The following is a 25,390-nucleotide window of genomic DNA, read 5'->3' on the forward strand; positions in this document are numbered from 1 at the left end:
AACTCAATTTCTTTCTTACTTAAAATCATAAAATACATTAAAACATTTTATAAAACATGCTTTTACCCTTCTAGAGGTTTTCGACATCCGAGATTCCACCGGACGGTAGGAATTCCGATACCGGAGTCTAGCCGGGTATTACAATTTTTTTCATATATTGTGCTCTTCAGAGACAAGGAACAATGAAATTGCCTTCTTCAGAGTAAAAGATTAAGGAGCACTCATTCTGAGCCATAAGGTGGTCCCACTAAAAAAGGCACTTATGCCAAGCCATAAGCTGAGTTCTGCTAGGCCAGGTCATAAGGGGGTTCTGTTATACCACAATCCGAGTGTCAGTCCCACTAATCAAGGCCACAAGAGGGGTTTTGCCAGACCACAATTCAAGCGTCATTCCAATTAATTAAGGCCACAAAGCGGGTTTTTCTAGGCTATGTCACAAGGCGAGTTTCACCATACTAGAAGATCAAGCATTGCTCCCACTAATCAAGGCATTCATGCCAGGTCACAAGGCGGATTCTGCCAGACCACAATCCAGGCATTAGTCCCACTAATCAAGGCCACAAGGCGGGTTCTGTCAGGCTAGGTCACAAGGCGGATTATGCCAGACCATAATCTGGGCATTGGTCCCACTAATTAAGGCCACAAGGCGAGTTCCGCCAAGCCAAGTCATAAGGTGGGTTCTGCCAAGCTAGGTCATAAGGCGGATTCTACCAGACCACAATCCAAGCATTGGTCCCACTAATCAAGGACATAAGGCAGATTTTCGCTAGGCTAGGTCATAAGGTGAGTTCCGTCAAACCATAATCTGGGCATCAATCCCACTAATCAAGGCCACAAGACGGATTTTGCCAGGCTGGATCACAAGGTGGGTTTTGCCAGACTAGAAGACTGGGCATTGGTCCATTAATCAAGGCATTCATGACAGGCAACAATGTGGGTGCTACCAGGCCACAGTCCGGGTGTTAGTCTCGCAAAACAAAGCATCTTATGCTAAGCAACTGAGCGAGCAACTGATAGGTAAACCTGTGGGTGCTGATTCCCAAAAGACGAAGGCTTCAATTAGAGATTAAAGTTGTTAGGGTGATTCTTATGACCAAGCCTTAAGAAGCACGACTGGGTGTAGGTCTACTATAGTAAAATTTTTCTAAGGCATTTCATACTCAGAAGGTGGGAGATCACCAAGCCACATGCCTAGGTATTGACCTTGTTTCACAAATATTTTTCAAATTATTTTATGACCGCTAACCGAGTGTTAGGCCCTGCCAAGTGAACCTGCTTTAGCCTTTTTTTGGGCAAAAACATGGTGATCAGCAAGTTCTTGGGTTGGGTTGGGTGGTATCCCCTTAGCCAATTGTTAAAAGATTATTTAAGTCGTAAATAGAAATGGTTGGACAAGGTTATGGAACATACAAACACTTAGTGAGAATAATAATGATATATGCAAAATATATATTTTCATTACAAAAGATCATGTGGGAAGAGAGAGGTCTTCACTTTCCTCCTCCCAAGTCTCTATTATACCAGTGTTTTCTACATCTATTATTAGATACTCAGTCAGTGGGATTTTCCTCAGCTTGTTCCTCTCCCTCTTGCTTTACCTCATCCTCCGGGAAGATGTCGTTTATCCAAGTAAAACCTTATGAAAGGAACCATTTCTCTAGCTGCCCTTCTGGCAATGGCCCTCAGAATCAATTTTGCACAATCCAGCCCCCTCCCCAAGGGTTTCGGCACTGGAAACCATTTCTTTTGTGATTTTGATCTTATTTTGCAGAAAATGGTGTAAAGAGGTAATTTGGAGAAAATGCCCTTAAAACTGCCTAAAATGGAATAAAGGAGAGCAAGCATGCCAAGTTGCAACTGAAGAGGAGATAAATAAGGAAAGTAATTTGAAATTCAAATGTCAAATCTCCAAGAGCATTCAAAATTCAAAATTCAGCTTGTTAAGGAAGCCAAAGAAGACATACTTGCCCCCCAAGTCTTGCACATTCAAAATTCAAAATTCAAAATTCAAAAAAGAGGTTCCACCTCATCAATGCATTTGGGCGGCAAGGGCAGCAACTTGGGCAGCAAGGAAGACCAACTTGGGCAGCAAGTAAAAGACCTAGAGCAACATACAAAGGCTATAAAAGATCTCTTCAAGGTGCCGCCCCACTCCCTCTCTCTTCTCCACCATTCGGCCGCCCATCCTCTCTCCAAAGCCAAGCCGCCGGCCACTTCTCCTTCATCTCTTTCTTTTATTTTCTTATTCTGTTTCAGCCATGAGTGGCTGAAACCCTTTTTCTAGTTGAAGATTGGTTGAAACTTTAGTTGTTCTATGGATTGAGAGATCTGAACACACATTGTTTGACTTTTGTTTTTCAATATTCATGCAATCTCATGCTTAATTCCATTGTTGCTTTGTTATTTTGATCAATATGGCCAATTGATTCTTGATTGCAAGGTAATAATTTGTTAGTTTGGATAGTTTTAAGTCCGTAATTGCTTGGATTATTCAAAGACAAGTAACTCTTGCTGTAAAAACTAAGAAAATTACATGATCTAGCGATATCACCATGTGTTTGGGTAGCTAGAATTAGGTCTCTCTATTTCTTAATGCAATTGATAGTTGTTAGATGCCTGAGGCCCAAGGACGTTCCTTGGCAACTTGTTGATTAGTGATTGGTTAGAGGACATTTCCTAATTAATTTATGCTCAATGAGAGATATGGTGGTGAGAAGCGTCTTCCATCTCCATAACTAATTTATTGAATCAAACAAAGGAACCTAAGTGTCAATGATCAATCCCAACAACTGAAGTGGATCCATTTCTTCAACTAGAGGTTTTCTCATAATTGAATCTCTTTATTTTTATTATTCGCTTACTTTATTGCTTTCATCATTAGTTTAATTGAATCAATCTCAAACCCCCCTTTTTTACTTTGCTTGCAGTTTACTTTTATTTTACTTTCAGTTTATTTTCTTGGTCTTGATAAGAAAGATAGGTAAGTATCAATTCCCTGTGGATTCGATCCTTTCACCACTATCTGCAGTTGTAAGATTGTTGATAACTGAAAAGGTTATTTTTGATCGGCTTCGACAACTGTACAGTCAATCAACTATTGATTCATTACAGCTGGATTTTTAATTAAGGAGTCCGTGAACTTGACATTGCATGTCCCTTTTTAGTACTTAGCACGTTATCTCGTAGTTTAACTCTTCCACCTGTTTAGCCTCGACATTGAACCATGAGATAAAGCTCCTTAGAGACTCATCTTCTGCTTGCCAGATCTTCTTCAAGTTAGAGGAGAGTTTTATGGGAGGGATACAAGTAATAAATCGAGATTTAAATAAAGTAGCAAACTGTGTAAAGTTTTAAATTAAACTTGAGCTCAGATGTTGGTATCATTTTTGAGCCAAATTTGTGAGCGTTGATGGAAACACTCGGCATAACACAAAGTCGTTGACGTCCTAAAGCAGTATGGTCATATCGCTAGGTGGCTTTTGGGATCCGTTGCTCCATCATACTTGTCCAAGCTAGGCAGCTTGAACTTCGCTAGGAACGTTTCCGCTAAGATTTCTTCCAAAAGAGGCGAGACATCCTCCATTCCAAAGTCCTCAATTTGTTCCTTCTAGTACCTTTGAACAACTCGTACTAGCTTCCAATCCATACCTTTTGGAGTATCGTCTGCTTCATCTTCTTCGACCTCGACCTTCCCTTTGGACCAATTCTTAATCGCCCTTGCATGAGTCCTCAGGGTGTCGACGGGGGCTTCTTTCCTTTCCTTAGGAGCAATGACTAATGCTTCCCCTTGAGCCTTGTACTGCTCAAGAGTAGCCTGTAACTTCTGAATATGTTGGAGCATCTACTCGTTGGTCAAGCTATTGATATCTGTTTCATTGTCCATTGAAGGCGTGTTTTGTCCACTACCAGGGGCGGAAGAAATGATGATACCCTCATTGGTAGTAATATTAGCAGCAGCTCATGGACTACTGGCCATTTCAAGAGAGAAAAGATAGAGATTTCTTTCTATGAGGAAAAGATATGAGACCAAACGTAATCCAAATGAACAAAGAGGGTTCAGTGGACTTCCCTGCAAAGAAACCAAATGATGTAGCTAGAAAAATGAGTTGTGCTATGATTGGTTAGACCTGCAAGAAAGAGAATGTGAGACGGTGGTGGGTGCCCGTGGCAGTCACTCCGACATTCAAGTCAGTATACAGGAGAAGAGGGTAAATATAATGAATTGCTTATAACTTTATTAGTGTAAGAGAATAGCGTACCTTTGTCTTTGTGATTCTTCTCCTTTTATATTGTAAGAAGGTGGAGATAAATATAGCATTTCTCGATGATCCAACAAAGATGCGGCTGGCTGCTTGATAAGGGATATTGCCAGCTAATAAGTTGGTGATTTCGCGATTATAGGCGTCACAGGGATATGCTGGACTATCCCTATTTAACGTTAACTTTGTACCGAGGCTTAACTCATTCAAGGGAGGGCTTGTTAAGAAACCTAGAGATTCCTGCAATCCAAAACTGCAGCAGAAAGTAAAAATCTCTATTTATCTTTTAGGATATGAATGCTTCGTTTATTTCGAAAGGAAGGATAAGAGACTAACCTTTAATCTTGACGAAAAGATACAATTTCAGACTGATGGTGCTGTTTCTGAAATGAACACCCTCAATGGTGTCCACATGAACGTTTCCGTCTAGAGTGCTAGCTCTCTCAACGGATGGATAAGCTATGTGCTCCCCAATCTGCAACTCAGAAAAATGATCACTCTCAAAAATCTTGTTCCTGAAAGAAAGTCTTTTATTTGTTTTCAGTCTTTTTGTTTTCCCACACTTCTTTTTGTAAAAGAGTTGTATTCATAATCAACTATTACAATCTCGCAGATACTCAAATATCTATGTGATAAGTCCTTTTTCAAAAGGAAAAGGAAAAAAATCCTTTATCTGTAACAGTTACAGGTAGACTGCAGATTTTTTAAATATTATTATCTTATAATAATAAATAATTAATATTAATAATAATAACATTTTTATTATTATTAATTATACTAATAGACTTTTAGTCCATTAATATAACATAGAACATCAACGATGTTCTTTTGTGTGTGACCCAATAGGCTCACATTAATTGGCAATAGACCCAGTCCCACAAGACTCATAAATCATAAGCGGCTTCTAGCAAGACATTATGACTATCCAATTAATATGAGTATCGATAGTCCGATAAAACCTAATAAACAGAACATATATTAATTCCTTTGTCACACAATATCTAGTTTGAACATAAATCATGGTCTATGTCAAACTTATAATGTTTAAACTTATGATTTCTCGATTTCTAAGTAGACTGATAAAACCAGATGATATTGATCACACTATCAATTCATTTGAGTACGACCATGCATTTCTCAGTTTCACTTATCGAGGGGCCAAAAGATATCTCTCTCAAAGAGGGACAAATTCTATCTTGATTATTCAATATTCTCTACATAATTTCAATTATGCTTAATCATAACCTTTATGATTATCCGATTAAAGACAATGTTTGATTATGTCAAAACATAACAATTTTTATATTGGAAACTATGATAATCTCAAGTCAAAGAATTAAAACATAACTATCTTGAGATTCACTTATGACAATAACCTATATAATAATCTCAATGTGAGTCCATCCAATATTTTATTTTCTAACAAGTATCTATGATTATGAATTTATATCAACATACACATAATCATCTCGTAATTATCAATCAATAATCATACTAGTCATATTTTATTATTATCACCATAATAATAAGTAATCAAGAATGTTAATCAATATTATGTAACATGCAAACAAATAATAATAATAATAAATTTTTTTTATTAATAAATAAAATGACACACTCACAGGTTTAGCCTGATAGTAAGTGCATTTGAGTAAACTTGAATAAATCTAAGAGGTTTCAAGTTCTACTCCCCCAATCCCTGATCCCCATTTCAAAAAAAAAAATCGGGTGTTATGATATCCGGATTTTCCCTTCTTCAAGCGAAACTGCATTTCTCATTTATCAGATTCTTATTACATTGACCTGTTCTTGTTCTGAGTGATTGTTATGTTGCAGCATATAGTATATATAAATAAGTTTGAAAATAAAACAGTGATAAAATATATATAATTATTTAATTAAATATTTATATTAAAATATTATATATATATATATATATATATTAAAGTATTAAAATTATAATGTTATAAAAAAGTAAATATAAAAAGAAGTAAGTTTGATAGACATATTAGTCGTGGAAGGTGTGAGAAATGAAAGAGTAAGGATGAAAAAAATATTTCAGATAATGAAGGGACATTGACTTCCAAATTATAAATATTTTATATATAAAAGTAATATAAATATAAAAGTCAAATTATATAAGAATAATGATGAAATTAATCCGAATAAGGTAGAGAAAAATAAAAACAATATTTTTCACTTTCATAAAAAGAAATAAAAGTAAAAAATAATTTTTGAATATTTTTATGAAACTTTTTTATTTGAAAATTTTTGAATTATAATAAAAATAAATAGAAGAGTTTAAAGAAAAAAGTATTAAAAGTTTTATTTTATAGATTTCAAGAGTGAATTTCTTAATATTATATCAATTGGATTGTTTTTAAAGCCTTTTATTTTATTAATTATTAAAAATATATTATTTTTAATTTATGATTTTTTTAATTAAATTTAGAGAGATTTACATTTTCGTTTCTGGGTATTGCCATTATTAATAAACCAGTCCCTGCATTTTCAAAAATCTATTAAAACATCCTTAACTTTTCTCTCTGTTAACGAAATAGTCATTCTGTCATATTTTCCATTAAAAATAGATAAAGGATGTGAGATAAAAATTTTAAAATTCAATTTTGCCCTCAAATAAAACTCCTTATTTAGTCCTTGGATATTGCTATTATTAACAAGTCAGTACTTACATTTTCAAAAATATATTAAAACGTTTTTATATTTTCTCATATCTATTAAAACGTTCTTATCGTTTCTTTCCGTCAACGAAATAATCCCTCCTCCTCTTCCTCAAAAAAGAAAAATCAAAAAAGAAAAAGAAAAAGAAGAACCAAACAAGAAGAAGAAGATGAGAAAAAATCAATGTAGAAGAAGGAGGAGAAGGAGGAGGAAGAGGAGGAAAAGGAGGGAGTAATTTGGTCTTTTTGTTATATTTTTAACGGCACAAATAGACGGAATGACTATTTTATTGACGAAGAGAAAAGATAAGGATGTTTTTAATAGATTTCTGAAAATGTAGGGACTGACTTGTTAATAATGGCAATACCCAGAAATTAAATTGTAAATCCCCTTTAAATTTATAAAATATGTTGAATTATTTTTTTAATATAATTATTTGGTTGATTATATTTCAAAAGTTTTATTTTAAAAAATTTGAAATGTATATAATAATTTATCAATAGTAGATTTCTTAGTATTATATAAATCGATGATTTATCCTTTTCAATATTATTTTAATATATTTTTTATTTTAAATATTATTTTATAAAAAATTTAATGAAGTGTTATGAAAAATATATTTAATTTTTTATTATATTAGGTTTAAATGAATCAAATATAGCAATGCAAATTTTTAAAAATTCATAAAATTATTAAAGTTAAAAAATATCATTTTTTTATTTATATTAATTTATATTATTTAAAGTGACGTAATAAGATAAATGGTGAAAAATATTTTTTTTTATTTTTAAAATGAAAATACGTTCCTTAAGTTTGATTTATATAAGAGTCTTTTTAATAATAAAATTATGTATTTTTATTTGGTAACATTATTTTTTATAACATAGACTATATTGAAATATGAAATAATTCTATCTTATTAAATTAAATATTTTTAAATAATAATATTTTTTTCAACTAATTTAGTTTTTTCGCTTGGCAAGAATACTAAAAACCATCTTTATTATTATTTTTTTTTTCATAAATTTGTTAATATTATTTCAAGCTGAATTTGTTACTTCAAACTCAACTATACCTCTTATTATCTATCAATTCCTATAACGTAACAACTATCAACTCATTAGGTTTTTCCGTCTTCTCCAACAATATTTTAGTATTTACTTTCTGTACAAGTTACTCTTCAATTTTTTTCTGAAATTAATATTTCTTAAAATCTCATTAATGATTACAACCAAGAAATAATGTTTGATGTAAAAAAGAGAAATTTTTTGTGTTAATAAAAACAAATAGCTATGATAGTACATAGAATAGTTACTGTATTGATAATCACAAATTACAAAGGTATTTATATGTAAGAGTGATTTAAAGATAAATACTGATATATATAAAAATAATGATAAAATTGATCTAATTATAATATGAGGTTGATATATCTAAATTTCATAAAAATTACGATTGATAAATTTTATCATATTTTATAATTAGATTTAAATAAATAATCGATTAAAATAAAAATTTTAAATGATAGTAATTTTATATATTATTTTTATATTAATTATAATAAAAATAATTTATAATAAATGTTAATATGAATATTTTAAATAATTTTATTATTCTCTTCTCCTTTATATATATATATATATAATTACATGTAAAATAAAAAATAATAAATACTGCATATATTTTTTATTAATAATTATTCAATTAAATTAATATTTAATTAAATAATTTTTATTTTATTTTCTAATGTAATATATTATAAAATTTTAACTCTTAATATATTAAGACATTTTACTTTTTTTTTTCTCAAAATATTAAAACATGTTGCTTTCTGATGCTACGAAGAATTACAGATGAATGTACAAAAAGAACTTAATTGTGTGAATCGAAAATTCAATATTGCTATTACAAGAATTCCAAACCCTTACGGGCACCCTAATATTCTTGGAGAATTTATAGCCGATGAAACTTATTTAGTTAGGGATAGTAATAAGGACAGTTATTCCATATATTTTGATATTGAAAATAAAGTTTTTGAGATTGACAATGATCATTCTTTTCTGAGTGACTTTTCGGGTTTTTCTTTTTTCGTATCGTCATCTTCAGAGAAGAGTCGCCCAATGTGAGTTATGAGTTGTCACCACAAAATAGAATTACGTAGTAAGGATTTTCTCAGGTGATGTCCGATCTCACCTAAGGAAAGAAAGATTCAGACACTATTACACCCGGTTCTTCATCAAGACTCCTTTTCCCCTAAAAAGATCGAGTCTCGGCATAAAGTTACCATTAGCAGGCACAAGCCAGCATATCCCTATTACGTCTGTAATCGCATGATCACCAACTGATTAGTTGGCAAAATCCCTTATCAAATAGTTAGCTACATCATCGCCGGGTTTTTAGGAAATACTATATTAACTCCATTTTCTTAAAGTATAAAAGCTAAACGATTATAAAAACAATGGCACGCAATTCTCTTACACAACTACTCTCAAGATCTACATTCGCCCTATTCTCCAATTTACTAGCTTGAGCGTCAGAGTGGCTATCGTAGGCGCCAACCACCTCACATTCTCTTTCTTGCAGGTTTAGCCAATCACAACACAGCTCTTCTTTCGGCTACATCATTTGGTTCTGTTGTCGGGAAAGTCATTAAATCCTTTCTGTTCATTTAAATTAGAATTGGTCTCTTATTCCTTTTCTTTGAGAAAGAAATCTCTCCATTCTTTCTCTTGAAATGGCTTAAAATTCTCAAGCTGCTGCTAAGGTTGCTACCAATGAGGGCACTATAGTTTCTTCCACCCCTGTAGTGGACAAAACATGCTCTCAATGGTCAATGAAGCAGATCTCAACAATCTAAACAATGAGAAAATGATCCAATACATCCAAAAGTTGTAGGTTACTCTTGAGTAGTATAAGACTCGAGGGGAGGCGTCAGTCACAGCTCCTAAGGGAAGGGAGGAAGCCTCCGTTGATACTTCGACGACTCGGATAGAGGTGATCAAGAGGTAGTCCAAAAGGAAGGTTGAGTTCGAAGAAGACGAACCAGACGATGCTCTGAAAGTTATTCCTTTTCTTTAAGAAAGAAATCTCCCCATTTTTTCTCTCGAAATGGTTAAAAATTCTCAAGCTGTTGCTAAGGTTGCTACCAATGAGGGCACTATAGTTTTTTCCACCCCTAGCAGTGGACAAAACACGCTCTCAATGGTCAATGAAGCAGATCTCAACAATCTGAACAATGAGAAAATGATCCAATACATCCAAAAGTTGTAGGTTACTCTTGAGTAGTATAAGACTCGGGGGAAGCGTCAGTCAAGGCTCCTAGGGGAAGGGAGAAAGCCTTCGTTGACACTTTGATGACTCGGACAGAGGCGATCAAGAGGTAGTCCAAAAGGAAGGCCGAGTTTGAAGAAGACAAATCAGACGATGCTCTGAAAGATGTCGACTGGAAGCTGGTATGGGTTGTTCAAAGGTACTAAAAGGAATAAGAGAAGGACTTTGGCATGGATGATGCCTTGCCTCTTTTAGAATAAATTTGGCAACAACTTTTCCAACCAAGTTCAAGTTGCCTACCTTGGACAAATATGATGGAACAATAGATCCCATAAGTCACTTGGCGATCTTCAGGATGACCATGCAACTTCAGGATGTCAACAACTTTGTATTGCGTGGAGTGTTTCCGTCAACACTCACAGGATTGGCTTAGAAATGGTATCAACATCTGAGCCTAGGTTTAGTTCAGAACTTTACGCAGTTTGCTACGTTATTTAAATCTAGATTTATTACTTGCTAAAAGGCTCTCCTCTAATTTGCGAAGATCCATCAAGGAGAGGACAAGTCTTTAAGGCACTTTATCTCATGGTCCAATGCATAAGCAATACAGGTGGAGGAGTTAAATCATGAGATAGCGTGTGGAGCTTTGTAGGAAGGAACACACAACATCAAGTTCGTGGGTTCTTTAATAAAAAATTCAGCCCCAACGTACCAACGGTTAATGGACAAAGCCCAAAAGTATACCAGGCTGGATGAAGAAGTCAAACTACTGAGAGAGGACAAAAGGGCGAACCAAAAGCAAAACTAAAAGTCGGAGAGGTAAGGATGTGGAGGAGACCATAGGAGTTACCTCGTCTCTTGAAGGAGGGATGACCAATGTAAGTATAAGAATTATACTCCACTAAATGACTCACGAACACGTATTTTAATGTGGATAAGAAAAAAATGACAAGGAGGTCAGATAGCCTCCCAAACTCAATCTTGAGAAAGCGGAAAGGCGAGATAGGATTAAGTATTACTGTTTTCACGAAGACCACGTACATAAGACGGAGGAGTGTCGACAACTGAAATATGAGATCGAGAGGCTAATAAGGGACGACACTCTTTGAAAGTTCGCCAAAGAGGGTAGGGAAGAGAAGAGACTCGAACCCAAGGTTATAACTCGTGAAATCACCCCTGACAGGGAACCTGTGAGGATTATTCATGTAATTACAAAAGGACCAAGTGATGATCAAGAAAAGTAAGCGAATCACTAGAGATGTAACAGGCAGTCTGGTAAGCTAGGCGAAAATTGGAAGGGATTATTTTGGGCTCCGAAGGTTATTCGTCCTAGAGTTTTATAAGCTGCTATGTTAGATGGATGAGTCATGGAATATTTATAAGCTGAGAAAATTTATCAATAAAAAGTTAATGAGATATTTTTTCATGTGTTGTGCTCTTTAGTGACAAGGAACGTTGGCTTTCTTCAAAAATGATTAAGGAGCAATCATTGAAGGTCATAAGGCGGGTTCTGCCAAGCCACAATTTGGGCGTTGGTTTCACTAAAAAAAGCACTCATGCCCGACCACAAGACTATTGAGAATCTTATGAGCTTAATATCAGATTGGCATAGTGGAAAACAAAATAATTTTTAAGCCATAAGAACAAATAAGATCCGATACATGCAACAATGGCATTAAAAGGTGCAAGAGTTACCTTTGCTGAATCGTTTGCAAGACTAGTGTAATACCCGGCTAGACCCCGGCATCAGAATTCCTACCGTCCGGCGGAATCTCAGATGTTGGAACCCTCTAGAAGGGTAAAATCATGTTTTTATAGAATGTTTTTACATGTTTTAAGGTTTTGAGTATGAAAGAAATTAAGTTTTGAAAGAAAAGCACCAAGGAAGAAAATCCAGGTTCGGCCGCCGAACCTCATGTTCGGCCGCCGAACCTCATGTTCGGCCGCCGAACATGGTAGAGTTTTGGAGTCACCTTTGGCCTCCGAAGGTGGTCTGGCCAGACACCTATAAAAGGCCCCATGTCCGAAAAATGGGCGAGTTTCTTCTCCATTTTCGGGCAAAGGTGAGTCCATGCCCTTCCATGGTTGGTTTTGAGGTTTTCCTTCAATCCTTTCAAGTTTTTAACAAGTTTTATCTTGGTTTTGAAAGATTTTGAGCTAAAGATCAAGTTTTGGAGCTTGGAGACCCAAGGAGCTTGATTTCTCCCATCTCCAAGTTAGGGATCGTATCTCCTCTCGATCTTTAAGAGGTATGTGTAGATCCTTCTCTCCTTTCGTGTTTTAAGCAAGTTTTGAGGGGTTTTAAGGGAATGTGATGCATGTTTTAAGTAAATGCTCATTGTTAGGGTTATGTTAGTTTTATGATGAAATGTATGTTGAAATGCATGTTTAACGTGTTGTTTGTTGGGGTATAGGTTAGTTTTATGCCCCTATATGCTTGAATAAGTGTTTATGCATGTTTTAGATTAGTTGAATGCTTGCTGGGTTGTTGAGAATGGCTGGTTTGGCAAGGCAGAATCGGGTTCTGCCCCTTGGAGGAGCCCAGGTTCGGCCGCCGAAGCCAATTTCGGCCGCCGAAGCCAATTTCGGCTGCCGAACCTGCCTGGGGAGGCAGTTTTGGCTGCTGAACCCTGCCCCCGAAAGTTGGACTTTCGGCTCTGGAAGGCATTTTCGGCTGTCGAAGGTACCGCCGAAGGTGCATGACTTTCGGCTCTAGAGGAACTTTCGGCCGTCGAACCTGCAGCCGAAAGTGCCCTGTCCAGCCTTCCTTTGCATGTTTTCTATGATGTTTTAGGGGAGTTTTTGGGGAGATGTTTAGAGTCATGTTGATGTATGTTTGGTCCCTCATTTGAGTCCACTTGAGTAGGTTCGGACCCGAGAAACCGAGGTGATCAGCAGTGAGCTAGCTGCTTCAGAGTCTGTTCAGAGTCAGCCTGAGGTGAGTAGAATGGATCTTTATGTTTTAAAGCAAATAAATTTCAAGCATGTTCATGCATCACGAATGCCATGATATATACTAGGTTGTTTGCATTAGAAATCACGAATATGTTGCATTGCATACTTGGATGTTGATGTGGATGGATATTGGATGACCCATTAGTCCTCGATATGATATGATGATGATGATACGGTACGGAAGTCCAGTGAGGCCCATTTTACGCCCCTGACATATTGGAATGCTATGTTATGTTATGTTAAGAGAAAGACCAGTGAGGCCCATTCTACGCCCCTGGCACCATTGGAATGTGTAGAGGGCTATTGGTGACAAGTCCATCCTTGATGTGATTTGTTTGTGATGTGATGCATTTCATGAAAGCATATGTTTTAATATAATGTTTTATTATTCTGCTCATTGGGCTCTAGTAGCTCATCCCTTTCCCTTAACCCCCAGGCTTGCAGGTTCAGGATAGACCGGGAAGTCGTCAAGAGTAAAAGCATTGTATGTAATAGTTAGTTGTGGACATGTAATGTATCATGATGTTATGTAATGTAAAGAAAAGTATTGAGGATTAGTATTGTGCTTGACCCTAGTGTTTATGGTTAATCCCTCTTTGCACATGATCTTAATAAATGTTTTAATGATGTTCTTATGAGATATGAATCCAGCTTGACATACGTTATGTTGACCCACTAGAGCATTTGATGAGGGCTCTAGTAGGGGTTTTATGTATATGGTTTTAGTGCATGCAAATGTCAACCTTGGAGTATGAAAAGTTTTAAAATTTTTATGTAAATGTATGATCATGTAAGGGATTTATCAGGTATAACAGGATGTATGTTGGGCTTGCTACCGGTTCCGGCGACCTTAAGTCGATCTGGATCTAAGCGCTGATAGCGGTCCGGTTTCCGGGTCATTACAACTAGACTAAAATGAAACGAATCAAATTCACCATTTTGATCTCCTCTCCAGAAGCAAAACATGACCAAGAGACTGCTCAATAGTGACTCCCCTCTACAATTTCACACATTGAAATTTTCGGCCAAAGAAGTGTGCTAGCACCTTGAATATTTGTCTCTTCTTTTCGGTTTTTGTGAATTTCGCTTAGATAGAGGATTGGAGATCTGATCTCTATCATCTCTGATGTGTTTAGTGCCAAAAACTTAAGAGCAAGTAGGAGAAAAATCTCTTCTTTTACTCTAAGAGGTTTGACCAAAAGAGGAGGTGGAAGAGTCTCAGTTTTTCTCTCTTTTTCTCACTTATGTAGCCGCCTCACTTGAGTTATGAATTAGGGTTTTATTTTCTCTTTTATTGTCACTCAAATTCAGCCTCAATGAGAATAAAATCTGGAGAGAAAATTTGATTTAATTTGAATTCAAATCTAATTAGATATTGGCATTTAATTCAAAATAAACTTTCTTAAAATAAGGCCTAATCCTATTATGACTATCTCTCTCTTTTAACTAATTAAGTAAACCTTTTAATTAACTGATTATATCAGACCTTAAGCCACATTAGGTGAGTCTAGGAATGTATGTCAAAATTGACATGAGCCCATTGATAATAGTTTTTAAAAAAACACTTATTAATGGCCCGATAAGGAAAATACCAAAATACCCTTTATCCAAATTTCATCATGTGCGATTCTGTAGGACTATTCAATGTTGGCAATGGATTTTTAAGGTCTATAAATTTTAATTGGTCTCTGACAAGACATTATAATTACTCAAATTGAATAGTTATGAATTTGCTCTGAAAATCACCCTACTAGTGAACTAGTACAATCCTTTGTCATAAGATATCATAATTTGCATAAGACATAGAACAAGTCATCCTTACTCATTGCTAAATCATTTTCCTTAACCTATTAGTGATACTACATCAATCAAATTGATGATAACTCTTATCATACAATTTGGGTGTGGCCACACTTTTTTCAGTTTCACTATTCAAGTGGCTGATGATATTTTTCTCTTTCTTCGATAGAGGCAATCCATTCACTTCTCTCATGTTGCTTAGCATGAATTGTAGCATATCCAATCATACCCATACTTGCCAACCCATTTACGGGCACGTTAGGTGTAAGTCAAAGCATACAAAGACTCATCTAGGCATCTATAGAGATTTTCGCTCTAAGAACTTCTAGTACAAGTATCACTAGAGAGACACTTATGACTTTCAACTATGTAGTGTTCTCGTAAGTGGATCGTTTCCAAATACAACATTTTTAACTTGCATTTATGTTCTCTAATCGATATCCAATATCCTATGACCTGTAAAATATGATCATCTCGCAGAGACCATACTAGTCTTAGATCAATGTCACTCCCACGACAATGATTGACTAAGGAAGTTTAGAATGTTGTTCTTTAAAGTTCCAAAGTTTTACTACCAAGTGCCTTACACTTGATAACTTGAACAGATCCAACATTCAAAGTTATTTTATCAATTTAATATGCACAATAATAAACAAAGTGATAAAATAAATGTCTCATATTTATTTATTGTAGATGAAATGTCTGTACAATGTACATGGGACTAGGGCTTATATTAACAAAGGCAGGTTTTGCCAAGCTGCAATCTGGACGTTGGTCCCACTAATCAAGGCATTCATGCCAGGCCATAAGGCGGATTTTGCTAGGCCACAATCCGAGCATTGGTCTCATTAATCAAGACATTTATGCCAAGCCACAAGGCTAGTTCCGCCAGGCTGCAATCTGGGTGTTGGTCCCACTAATCAAGGTATTCATGCCAGGCCATAAGGTAGGTTCCGCCAGGCCATAAGGTAGGTTCCACCAAGCCAAAATCTGGGTGTGGGTCCCACTAACCAAGACATTCATGTCAGGCCATAAGACAGATTCTGCTAGCGTTAGTTCCATTAATCAAGGCATTCATGCTAGGCCACAAGGCGAGTTCCACCATGCCAGAAGACCAAGTGTTAGTCTTATATAAAAGTTTCTAAGGCATTTGATGCCAAGCCATAAGGCACAGATATCCACTAGGCTAGAAGACCGGGTGTTAGTCCCATATAAAAGTTTCTAAGGCATTTGATACCAAGCCACAAGACAGGTATCCGTCAAGCCAGAAGATCGGGTGTTAGTCCCATATAAAAGTTTATGAGGCTTTTGATACCAAGCCACAAGGTGAGTATCTGCTAGGCTAAAAGACTGGGTGTTAGTCCCATATAAAAGTTTCTAAGGCATTTGATGCCAAGCATATGGTGGGTATAGCCAGGCTAGAAGATCGGATTTTAGTCCCATATAAAAGTTTCTGAGGCTTTTGATGCCAAACCACAAGGTGGGTATCTGCCAAGACTAGAAGACTAGATGTTAGTACCATATAAAAGTTTTAAGGCATTTGATGCCCAAGCCACAAGGCAAGTATTTGTCAGGCTCAATGACAAGGTGTTAGTCCCATATAAAAAATTTTCTATTCCATTTCAGGCAGTAAGGCGGGTATCCACCAGGCCACATGTTTGGGTACTAGTCCTGCTTTACAAAATAAGGCGAGTTATTTTATGGCCAGCAGTTAGACCAGTGATCGGGTGTTATGATTAGGGTGTTGACCCCATAGCAATCTTTATTAATTATTCAAGTCTAGATTGACAATAAATGGAAGAGGATACGGATGAGTACTGATCATACAAGCATATAAACATAATAAAGATATGAGAGAAAATAATTTTCTCATTAAAAACTCAAAAGATTACAAAGGAGGAGGGGTGACTTTAGGTTCCTCTTTCCAAGTATCCATTACATCAGCATTTCCTACATCTATTACATTTTCTGCAGAGACTCAATCGATATCATCAATCCTCTCCTCCTCTTGCTCGTCCTCATTCTTCTCCTCCTCTAGAAAGATGTCGTCTATCCAAGAAAATTCCTCAGATGGAAATTGCTTCACCAGCTCCTTCTTGACCGAGTCTTGGCCCTCAACAAACATCTCTCCTCCCTAGTCTACTGTCTCTTTTAGCTTGACCTCTAATTCAACAATTATGTTGAAGGCGGCCTGGTTTTCCTCAAACTGAGACTGCAGCTCCTGGACTTGGTATTGAAGCATGGTCACTTTCCTCAACACTCTTAGCCCAATTCTTAAGGGCAAGTTGGGAAGTGTTGGCATCACCCAAGTCTGTTTGGAGTTTGTCTACTGACTCCAGAGTCACTTTCATGATGCTTTGTACCTCATTAACCCGAGTCTTCAACCTCAAGCACTCATCTACCAGGAGTCTTCTATCCGTCTCTTGAGCCCCGAACTGCCGCCTCAGGACCTTGTTACGCTCTTTGGCCATATACGAACAGAGGGCACTCTCCAGGGCAGAATGCATGATGTTGTCAAAAAGCTTATTCGTTTCAAGCTCGTTCAGGCAACGATGGCCCCCAGGCCTCAAAGTATTCTTGGTTAATAGGACAGCCAAGTTGGGATCCTCAAGGAGAGAAGGCGTCTGGGTTAGCGCCAGCACTAGGCACTGGATGCTAGGAGGCCACGAGGAATCAACCCCCACATTAGCAGGAAAGGGCTCAACAAGTCTATTTGGAGGTTGTCTACTAACTCCAGAGTCTCTTTCATGGTGCTTTCTACCTCATTAACCCGAGTCTTTAGCCTCGAGCACTCCTCTACCAGGAGTCTTCTATCCGTCTTTTGAGCCCCGAACTCCCACCTCAGGACCATGTTACGCTCTTTGGCCATATACACACCGAGGGCACACTCTAGGGTAGAATGCATGATGTTGTCCAAAAGCTCATCCGTCTCAAGCTCGTTCAGGCAACGATGGTCCCCAGGCCTCAAAGTATTCTTAGTTAATAGGACAGCCAGGTTGGGATCCTCAAGGAGAGAGGGCATTCGGGTTAGCGCCAGCGCTAGGCATTGGATGCTAGGAGGCCATGAGGAATCAACCCCCACATTAACAGGAATGGGCTCAGCAGGGATGGGAACTGATGCAGAAGGCTCAAAAATTGGGACAAACGCAGAGGCATGCATTGCAGAAGACTCAAGCTATGAATGAGCCAACTCTTCTATGGTAGGTGGGGGAGGAGGAGGAGGAAGCATGATTACTTCTTCCACTCGGCGAGCACGCTTGGGAGGGGGATCAATTGCCATAGCAATAGCTTTCCTCTTGCGAGCAACACGAGCCGCCTTAGCAAATTTTTTGTTCTTTCTAGCCATATGTTCACAAAACAAAAAGTGAGTAAGACAGTCTAAAGTGTATAAGAAGACAGAAAGAAAAATACCCTACTCGCTAGCTAGAGAGGTGCTTTCTCCAAGACGGGAAAAGTTGGGCGGGTGAGAAACTCGAGCCTGGCTCACCTGAAAAAGGCTCTAACAAGATGAGACGATGTTCCTCACCGCCTTAGTGATGTCTATTTTCTGTAGGGACTTAGCCATCGTCAAGAGAAAGTCTAAAATCTCATACTCATCCCTTCGTGGCTGGGGCCCATCCTTCCTCAACTCCACCCATAGGTTCTAGCTTGTGTGGAGGCATTCAAAACCCCCGGAAATCCAGGGATAGAGGATAAAAAACTTGTTCTTCCATCGCTTTAATGAAGAAGGTATCCGGTCAAACATTGTCTAGCGTTTCCTCCCACTGAAAAATCAAAACTCCTCGTTTCTTCGAGTGCCCAGTAGTTAAAGCAGAGAGAAGAGGGCCACGCTCGGCTCAATGTTGTTATTAGAACAAACAAATTGGAAGGTTACCAAGATTCTATGACTGTTGGGATGCAGTTGGGCGAACGAAAGTTTATGGAATAGTAGGACCTCAACAAATATCAGGTCCATAGGGAACCGAAGACCCGCTTTCAGCTGCTCTTCATAGACAATGATAACATCCTCTGTAGGGATCTAGTCATTCATACGAACGCTCAATGAAGGAGTCAAGACACGGAAAGTGTCTCGAGAAATTTAGTATTTTTCATAAAGACGATTTACATCTTGCTTCGTTAGTATGGAAGGGACGTCGCTAATCAGACTGTTCTCGCTTTTGTGAGTAGTCCTAAGTGGAACAATAGGGTGGGGCACGGATGGGGCCATTAGAGGAGGAGCTTGAGGTGAAACTTTCACCGGAGGTAAGAAAAGAAGAGAAAGTATTCCTATTCAGCTTAAAAGGAAAAAAGCAAACAAGAATTATCATGAAAATAAGGAAGAATGAATGAAAAAGAGGAGTGATTGGGTCTTTTCTAAAAGCAGAGTCGATAGTTTCAAGCATAATTGATATTTGAGGAAGGAAAAAGGTTCTTATATAATGGTTTCGACGATAGGCTTTAAAAGCAGCTCGAGAAACAGAGCAATTATCATTAATGTGCAAAAGCAGGTAAAGCAACGTGAGCAGGGAAAGGCCAATCCAAGTTAGCCATATGCTCTAAATCATAGAGACAACTGTCATCTTCGAATATAAAGAGTCAAAGACCATCGAGGAGACCTCTGATGCTACACAGGAGTTGCTCAAAGTGTGTCATGAGTTATCACTATAAAATAGAGTCACGTAGCAATGATCTGATAAACTGGTACCTGGTCCCACCCGAGGAAAGGAAGACTCGAACACTGTTACACTCGATTCTTTACCAAAACTCGCTCTCCGCTGAAGAGGTCAAGTCTCAGCGTAAAGTTACTATTAACAGGCACAAGCCAGCATATCCCTATTACGCTTGTAATCGCGAGATCACCGACTGATTTGCTAGTGAAAACTCTTATCAAATAGTCATCCACATCATCTGCCGAATTTTCAAGAAATACTATATTAACTTCATATTCTTACAGCATAAAAGTTAAATGATCACAAAGACAAAGGTATACAATTTACTTGCATAATTACTCTGAAGTTTTACATTCGCGCTATTCTCCAATTTACTGACTTGAGTATCGGAGTGGCTGCCACAAGCGTTAACCACCTCATATTCTCTTTCTTGTAGATTTAGTCAATCACAACACAACTCTTTTTTTGCTGCATCATTTTCTATTAATCCTATAATAAATAATTTAATACATAATGAAATTCAATTAATTAAAAGGAAAAGATAATATGTTGTAATTCTTTTTAATGTTTTCACGAAACATGTACCGTTTTAAATTAATATTTTATTAAATTAAAATATTAAATAATAGTAAATTTATTTTTAAATTTTTTATTTTATTAATATTTTTAATTTTCACTAATTAAATTTAACTTCTTACTAATTTCTACTAAAAATATAAATTTATTATTTTAATAATTAACTAATATTTGAACCTATTATTTTAGTAATCTTAATTTTAAAATTAATCTAGTTGTATTTTTATTAATTTAAGTACTTATTTTATATTTTATTTTCAAACTCTAAAATTAATTTAAATAATAAAATTATCATCCAAATTATATCTTTATTTAAAAGATTTAATATCACTATATTTTTATATATATACTTTAAAATTTCTTAACTAACTATAAAATTAATTTAAATAATAAAATCTATTTTAATAAAATTAGTTATTTATTATCAAACAAAATAATTAAAAACTATTGTAAATAAATAAAAAAGCTAAAGGTATTATAAGAAATCCCAATATTTCCCTATAATATAGATGATAGAATATACAGCTTTTTAGTTATTTTATTAAATTAATGAAAACTTAATTAACTTTGATTCTAACTATAAGAGCTGATTTGATATTAAATACCAACGACCAATGAACAAGTGATGTTTAAAAATATAGAACTTACAGATTTCCACTAGCGCGTAGGGAGTAAATCATAAGTTAGCCAAAGTATAAATAAGGTGAGAACATGTTAGAAAGGAAAAGAAATATGAATTTCAAATTATGAAGTCCTAGAATATACAAATTATTAATTATATATAAAACATGAATTAGTTATGAATACTATGTTAAAAAAGCATTAACAGTTGTCCAAATCCTTTCTAACCAATAAAATTAATATCTCTCTTTTAACTTCTCAAACTGATTCTGTTATGAAGTGAGAATACATAATCATCCACCAAGAAATTAACAACTGCAACTACTCACACATCTGTATATGAAATTTTTTGCTTGCTTCTAAAGAATATCATAACAAGATTGAAACAATCACCTATAACTTTTGGAAGCTGTATTCAATTTTGTAGTTTGTAAAGTTTCTTTTTTAATCTTTCTTTATTTTCTACCTTCCTTCCCATCTATAAATTTCTGCTTTCCTCATAAGACAAAGCAAAGATGGCAAGCATGGGAGAAGCACCAATTGCTCAGAATCAAAAGCTTATATGCACCGAGTTTCCACCAAATATCAATTCAAATGGCATTTGGGAGAGCTTGAGAGCTACTTCTGTTCTTAAATATACATTGCCATTATTGCAATTGCAGACTATTCTTATTTTCTTCATCACCCAAGTTTGTCATTTTGTTCTCAAGCATTTTGGGATCCCAGTTATCATTTCGCAGCTTCTTGTATGTGATTTTCTTCTCTTTCTTCTTCTTCATAGATTGCCCCTCTTTTTTATTTATTAACAAATTTTCTCTAGCAAATATATGTTTAAAAAAAGTATTTTTACAAAAATTATGAGATAGAAGGAGTATCTAGTAAAAGAATAGTTATTTCATTTCGAGTCCTAAAAGATTTAGATAGAAATTATGGCGAGTTATATAATTAAGCAATCCAATGAAGTATTTTATTTAACTTTAATGCAGGCTGGAGTGATCCTTGGTCCTTCTTTGCTTGGGAGCAACACCAAATTCAAGAAACTTCTTTTCACAATTAACAGCCAAGATATACTTGGCACAATAGGCACATTGGGTTACACATTTTTCATTTTTCTATGTGGAGTGAAGATGGATGTTGGTATGATATTCAAAACAGGAAGAAAAGCTTGTGGGATTGGTATTTTATCACTGGCTGTGCCTTTAGTACTTGGCCTCAGTATTGAAGTTGCATTGGAAAATTCTTCTTTAGGAAAAAACTTGCCTGATAACCTCTACATTGTAACATCAATACTTTCTGCAACCCCATTTCCTGTAATTTCAACTCTTCTTGCTGATCTCAACATCTTAAATTCAGAACTCGGCCGATTAGGATTATCAGCAGCAATGATAGGTGAAATGGGTACTGTAGGACTATTCAACCTATCTATCTTGATTACTGTTGGCAAAAATAGTTCACTTCGTGTGGCTTTTAGAAGCCTTGGGTGTACCATTGGCTATATTGTTGCAGCTGTTTATGTCATTAGACCTGCAATGCTTTGGGTGGTGAAGCAGACACCCAAAGGAAGACCCGTGAAGGATGTATACATCATTGCAATCTTTGTATTGGTTTCTTTGAGTGGAATTCTTTCTGATTCTTTTGCTCAATCTGTTTTCTTTGGGCCATTTATTCTTGGTTTGGCTATACCAGATGGACCACCATTAGGATCTGCAGTGGTAGAGAAGCTTGATTGTATTGTTTCAGGTTTTTTTATACCACTATTTGTTACTACATCAGCTATGAGAGCTGAGTTTGGAATGCTCAACTCCAACAAAGACTTGATAACAGTTGAAATCATCCTTATTCTTGTGACTTTGATGTCCAAGATTGCGGCTTGTCTCATGGCTTCATTATGTAGTAAGATGCCTCTGAATGATTCTTTAGCACTTTCCCTCATTATGAGTTGCAAAGGCATTGTTGAGTTGGCAACCTATAACTTCTTAAGAGACAATCAAGTAAGTTTATCTTGCTTTCATTACATTTCTTTTTCTTAAACATTCTCGAGGGTGACTTTAGTGTAACAGTAAATTTACTCCAATTGTAACCTGGAGTTCACTAGTTCGAACCACAGAAACAGCCTCCTCCTCAGAACCCTCAAGTGAGGGATGCTTTGTGCACCGAGTCACCCCTTTTCTTTAACATTTTTAATAATGCGTTTGCCATATCTTGTAGGTTGTCAATGGAGAGACTTTTACTGTGCTGATCACAAGTGTTGTAGTCACAGCAAGCATTATTCCAATGGTTATTAAAAAACTTTATGATCCTTCAAGGAAATATGCTGGCTACCAAAAAAGAAACATCACAGACTTAAGGCCTAACTCGGAATTGCGAATGCTTATGTGCATTCACAATCCTGATGATGTCACTGCTGCAACTAATCTCCTTGATGCCTATTGTCCAACCCTTGAGAGGCCTATTACTGTTTGCATTCTTCACCTAATCAAGTTAATTGGCAGAGCTTCTCCAATCTTTATATCACACAATATTCAAGTCAAGAGCTTCTTTCCCCACTCCTACTCTGAGAATGTTATCATATCATTCAACCAATACCAACAAAAAAAACTAGGAGCTGTTACAATAAACAACTTCACAGCAGTCTCACCACCAAAACTAATGCATGAAGACATATGCACTCTTGCATTAGACAAACTCACATCACTCATTGTCCTCCCGTTTCATCGAAATTGGTCCGCTGATGGTTCTATTACTTCTGAAGACATCACAATAAGGAACTTGAACTGTCATATCCTAGAGACATCACCTTGCTCTGTAGGGATCCTTGTGAACCGTGGTCACCTTAGACGAACCAAAACGGAGCAGTCAAGGCATGTTGCTATGATCTTCTTGGGAGGTAATGATGATAGAGAAGCATTGGAATTTTCAAAACGCATGGCCAAAGGGTCTAGTATAAACTTAACAGTAGTTCGTATGGTAGCTAAAGACCACGAAGGAATCATAACTTGGGATGAAATGTTAGATTCTGAGGCATTGAAGGATGTTAAGTTTAATAAAGATAGTAGTGTTACATACAAAGAGAAATTGGTTGAAGATGGACCTCAAACTGCATATGCATTAAGAGGAATGGTATGCAAATATGACCTTATTATAGTTGGGAGACGAAATGGCATAGATTGCCCACAAACAGTTGGACTTTGTGAATGGAGTGAATTTCCTGAGTTGGGTGTTTTAGGAGATCTACTTGCATCATCTGATCTCAATGGCAAAGCTTCAATCTTAGTTGTCCAACAACAACAACAGCTCACTTAGTCTTGAGCTCTAAATTGTTTGTTTCTAACGCTGTTATAAGCACGAGTGCAAATGTAAAGATCATGGATTTTGCCATTTTTTTTAAAAGCAAAATTATGAGGTTGTAATTTGTTACTGTCAAGAAATTTGATATACTGATTGAACTTTGCATGGTACCAACCAATTGTTTTTCTTTTTAATTTTGTCAGTGTAACTGTGGGTGGATGATGGAATCTTGAAAAACAGCTTCACATACAAAGGTTTCACAATCTTATCTTAGCTACGAGGGGATCTATAATACAAAGAGAATGGTCATAGAACCGTTGACTTTTTCAATTAACCGTTTTTCTCAATTAACTGTTATCTAAGGGTAAATTTATCAAAATAACTCTTTTATTAATAAAATAAAAATTCAGGAACGAAATTGTTTACCATTAAATAAGTAAAAATTAAATTATGAGTAGGGCTGCGCAGAATCCGGTTCAAACCGAAAAAACCGACCGAACCGAACTGATTTGAAAATTTGGTTCGATTTTTTATACATTTCGGTTCGGTTCGGTTTTAAATTTCAGGAATTCCGGTTATTTCGGTTCGGTTCGGTTTTGATCAGAAAAAAACCGAAAAAACCGAACCGAACCGATTAGGGATAATAATATATTTTTTCAATAATATAGAGAAATTAAATTATATTAAAATTAAAATATTTTAATTAAATTTTAAAATACTAAAAATAAAGAGTAAAAAATTAAAAAAATATTAAAAATCGAAACCGATCAAACCGAACCGAACCGAACCGAATCAGACCGGTTCGATTCGATTCGGTTTCTGACCAAAATCGGTTCGGTTCGGTTTTCATAAAAACTAAAATTTCGGTTTTCGGTTTATTCGGTTCGGTTCGGTTTTGAACTGAACCGACCGAATGCTCACCCCTAATTATGAGTTTTACTAAATTTCATTAATTATATTGCAAATTACTTTTTAAAATTAATCTGTTGATATCAATTTTTATTTTTTTCTTAAAACTCAATCAACTAGTTTTAGAATTGATACATCCAAAGTCTAAAATATCTATTAGACCCACCGAGACTCGATTACGTAGCCCAATATCCTACAGTGAAATCAAGGCTGAGAAGGAAATCGTCCATTGATGCAGGCTCATGCCTCACAAACCTATATGCCCACCATTCAGCCCATTATCCCTAATAATAGAATACGGAAGAGCCCAAACAATAATTAAGAATACGATGAACACCCTCAGATCGACCTAGGGTGACATAATAAGATCGTCCAAGAGGC

At 36.0% G+C, this 25,390-nt stretch overlaps 1 protein-coding gene across 1 annotated transcript; it reads left to right on the forward strand.

Moving 5' to 3' along the window:
- Positions 1 to 21,327: 21,327 nt before the first annotated feature.
- LOC110611588 (cation/H(+) antiporter 4) lies at positions 21,328 to 24,115 on the forward strand. Its single transcript, XM_021751979.1, has 3 exons — positions 21,328 to 21,558; positions 21,799 to 22,803; positions 23,021 to 24,115. The coding sequence occupies exons 1-3, from the start codon at positions 21,328 to 21,330 to the stop codon at positions 24,113 to 24,115; spliced, it is 2,331 nt and encodes a 776-aa protein (XP_021607671.1).
- Positions 24,116 to 25,390: the final 1,275 nt, after the last annotated feature.

Source organism: Manihot esculenta, chromosome 18 (assembly GCF_001659605.2).
Source record: "Manihot esculenta cultivar AM560-2 chromosome 18, M.esculenta_v8, whole genome shotgun sequence".
Classification (NCBI taxonomy): Eukaryota; Viridiplantae; Streptophyta; class Magnoliopsida; order Malpighiales; family Euphorbiaceae; genus Manihot; species Manihot esculenta.

Excerpts from the sequence above, each read along its gene's own strand:
- LOC110611588 (XM_021751979.1), top strand. The coding sequence starts at position 21,328 with ATGGCAAGCATGGGAGAAGCACCAATTGCTCAGAATCAAAAGCTTATA. Across the intron at positions 21,559-21,798 it reads TTATCATTTCGCAGCTTCTT|GCTGGAGTGATCCTTGGTCC; the intron begins GTATGTGATTTT and ends ACTTTAATGCAG. Across the intron at positions 22,804-23,020 it reads ACTTCTTAAGAGACAATCAA|GTTGTCAATGGAGAGACTTT; the intron begins GTAAGTTTATCT and ends CATATCTTGTAG.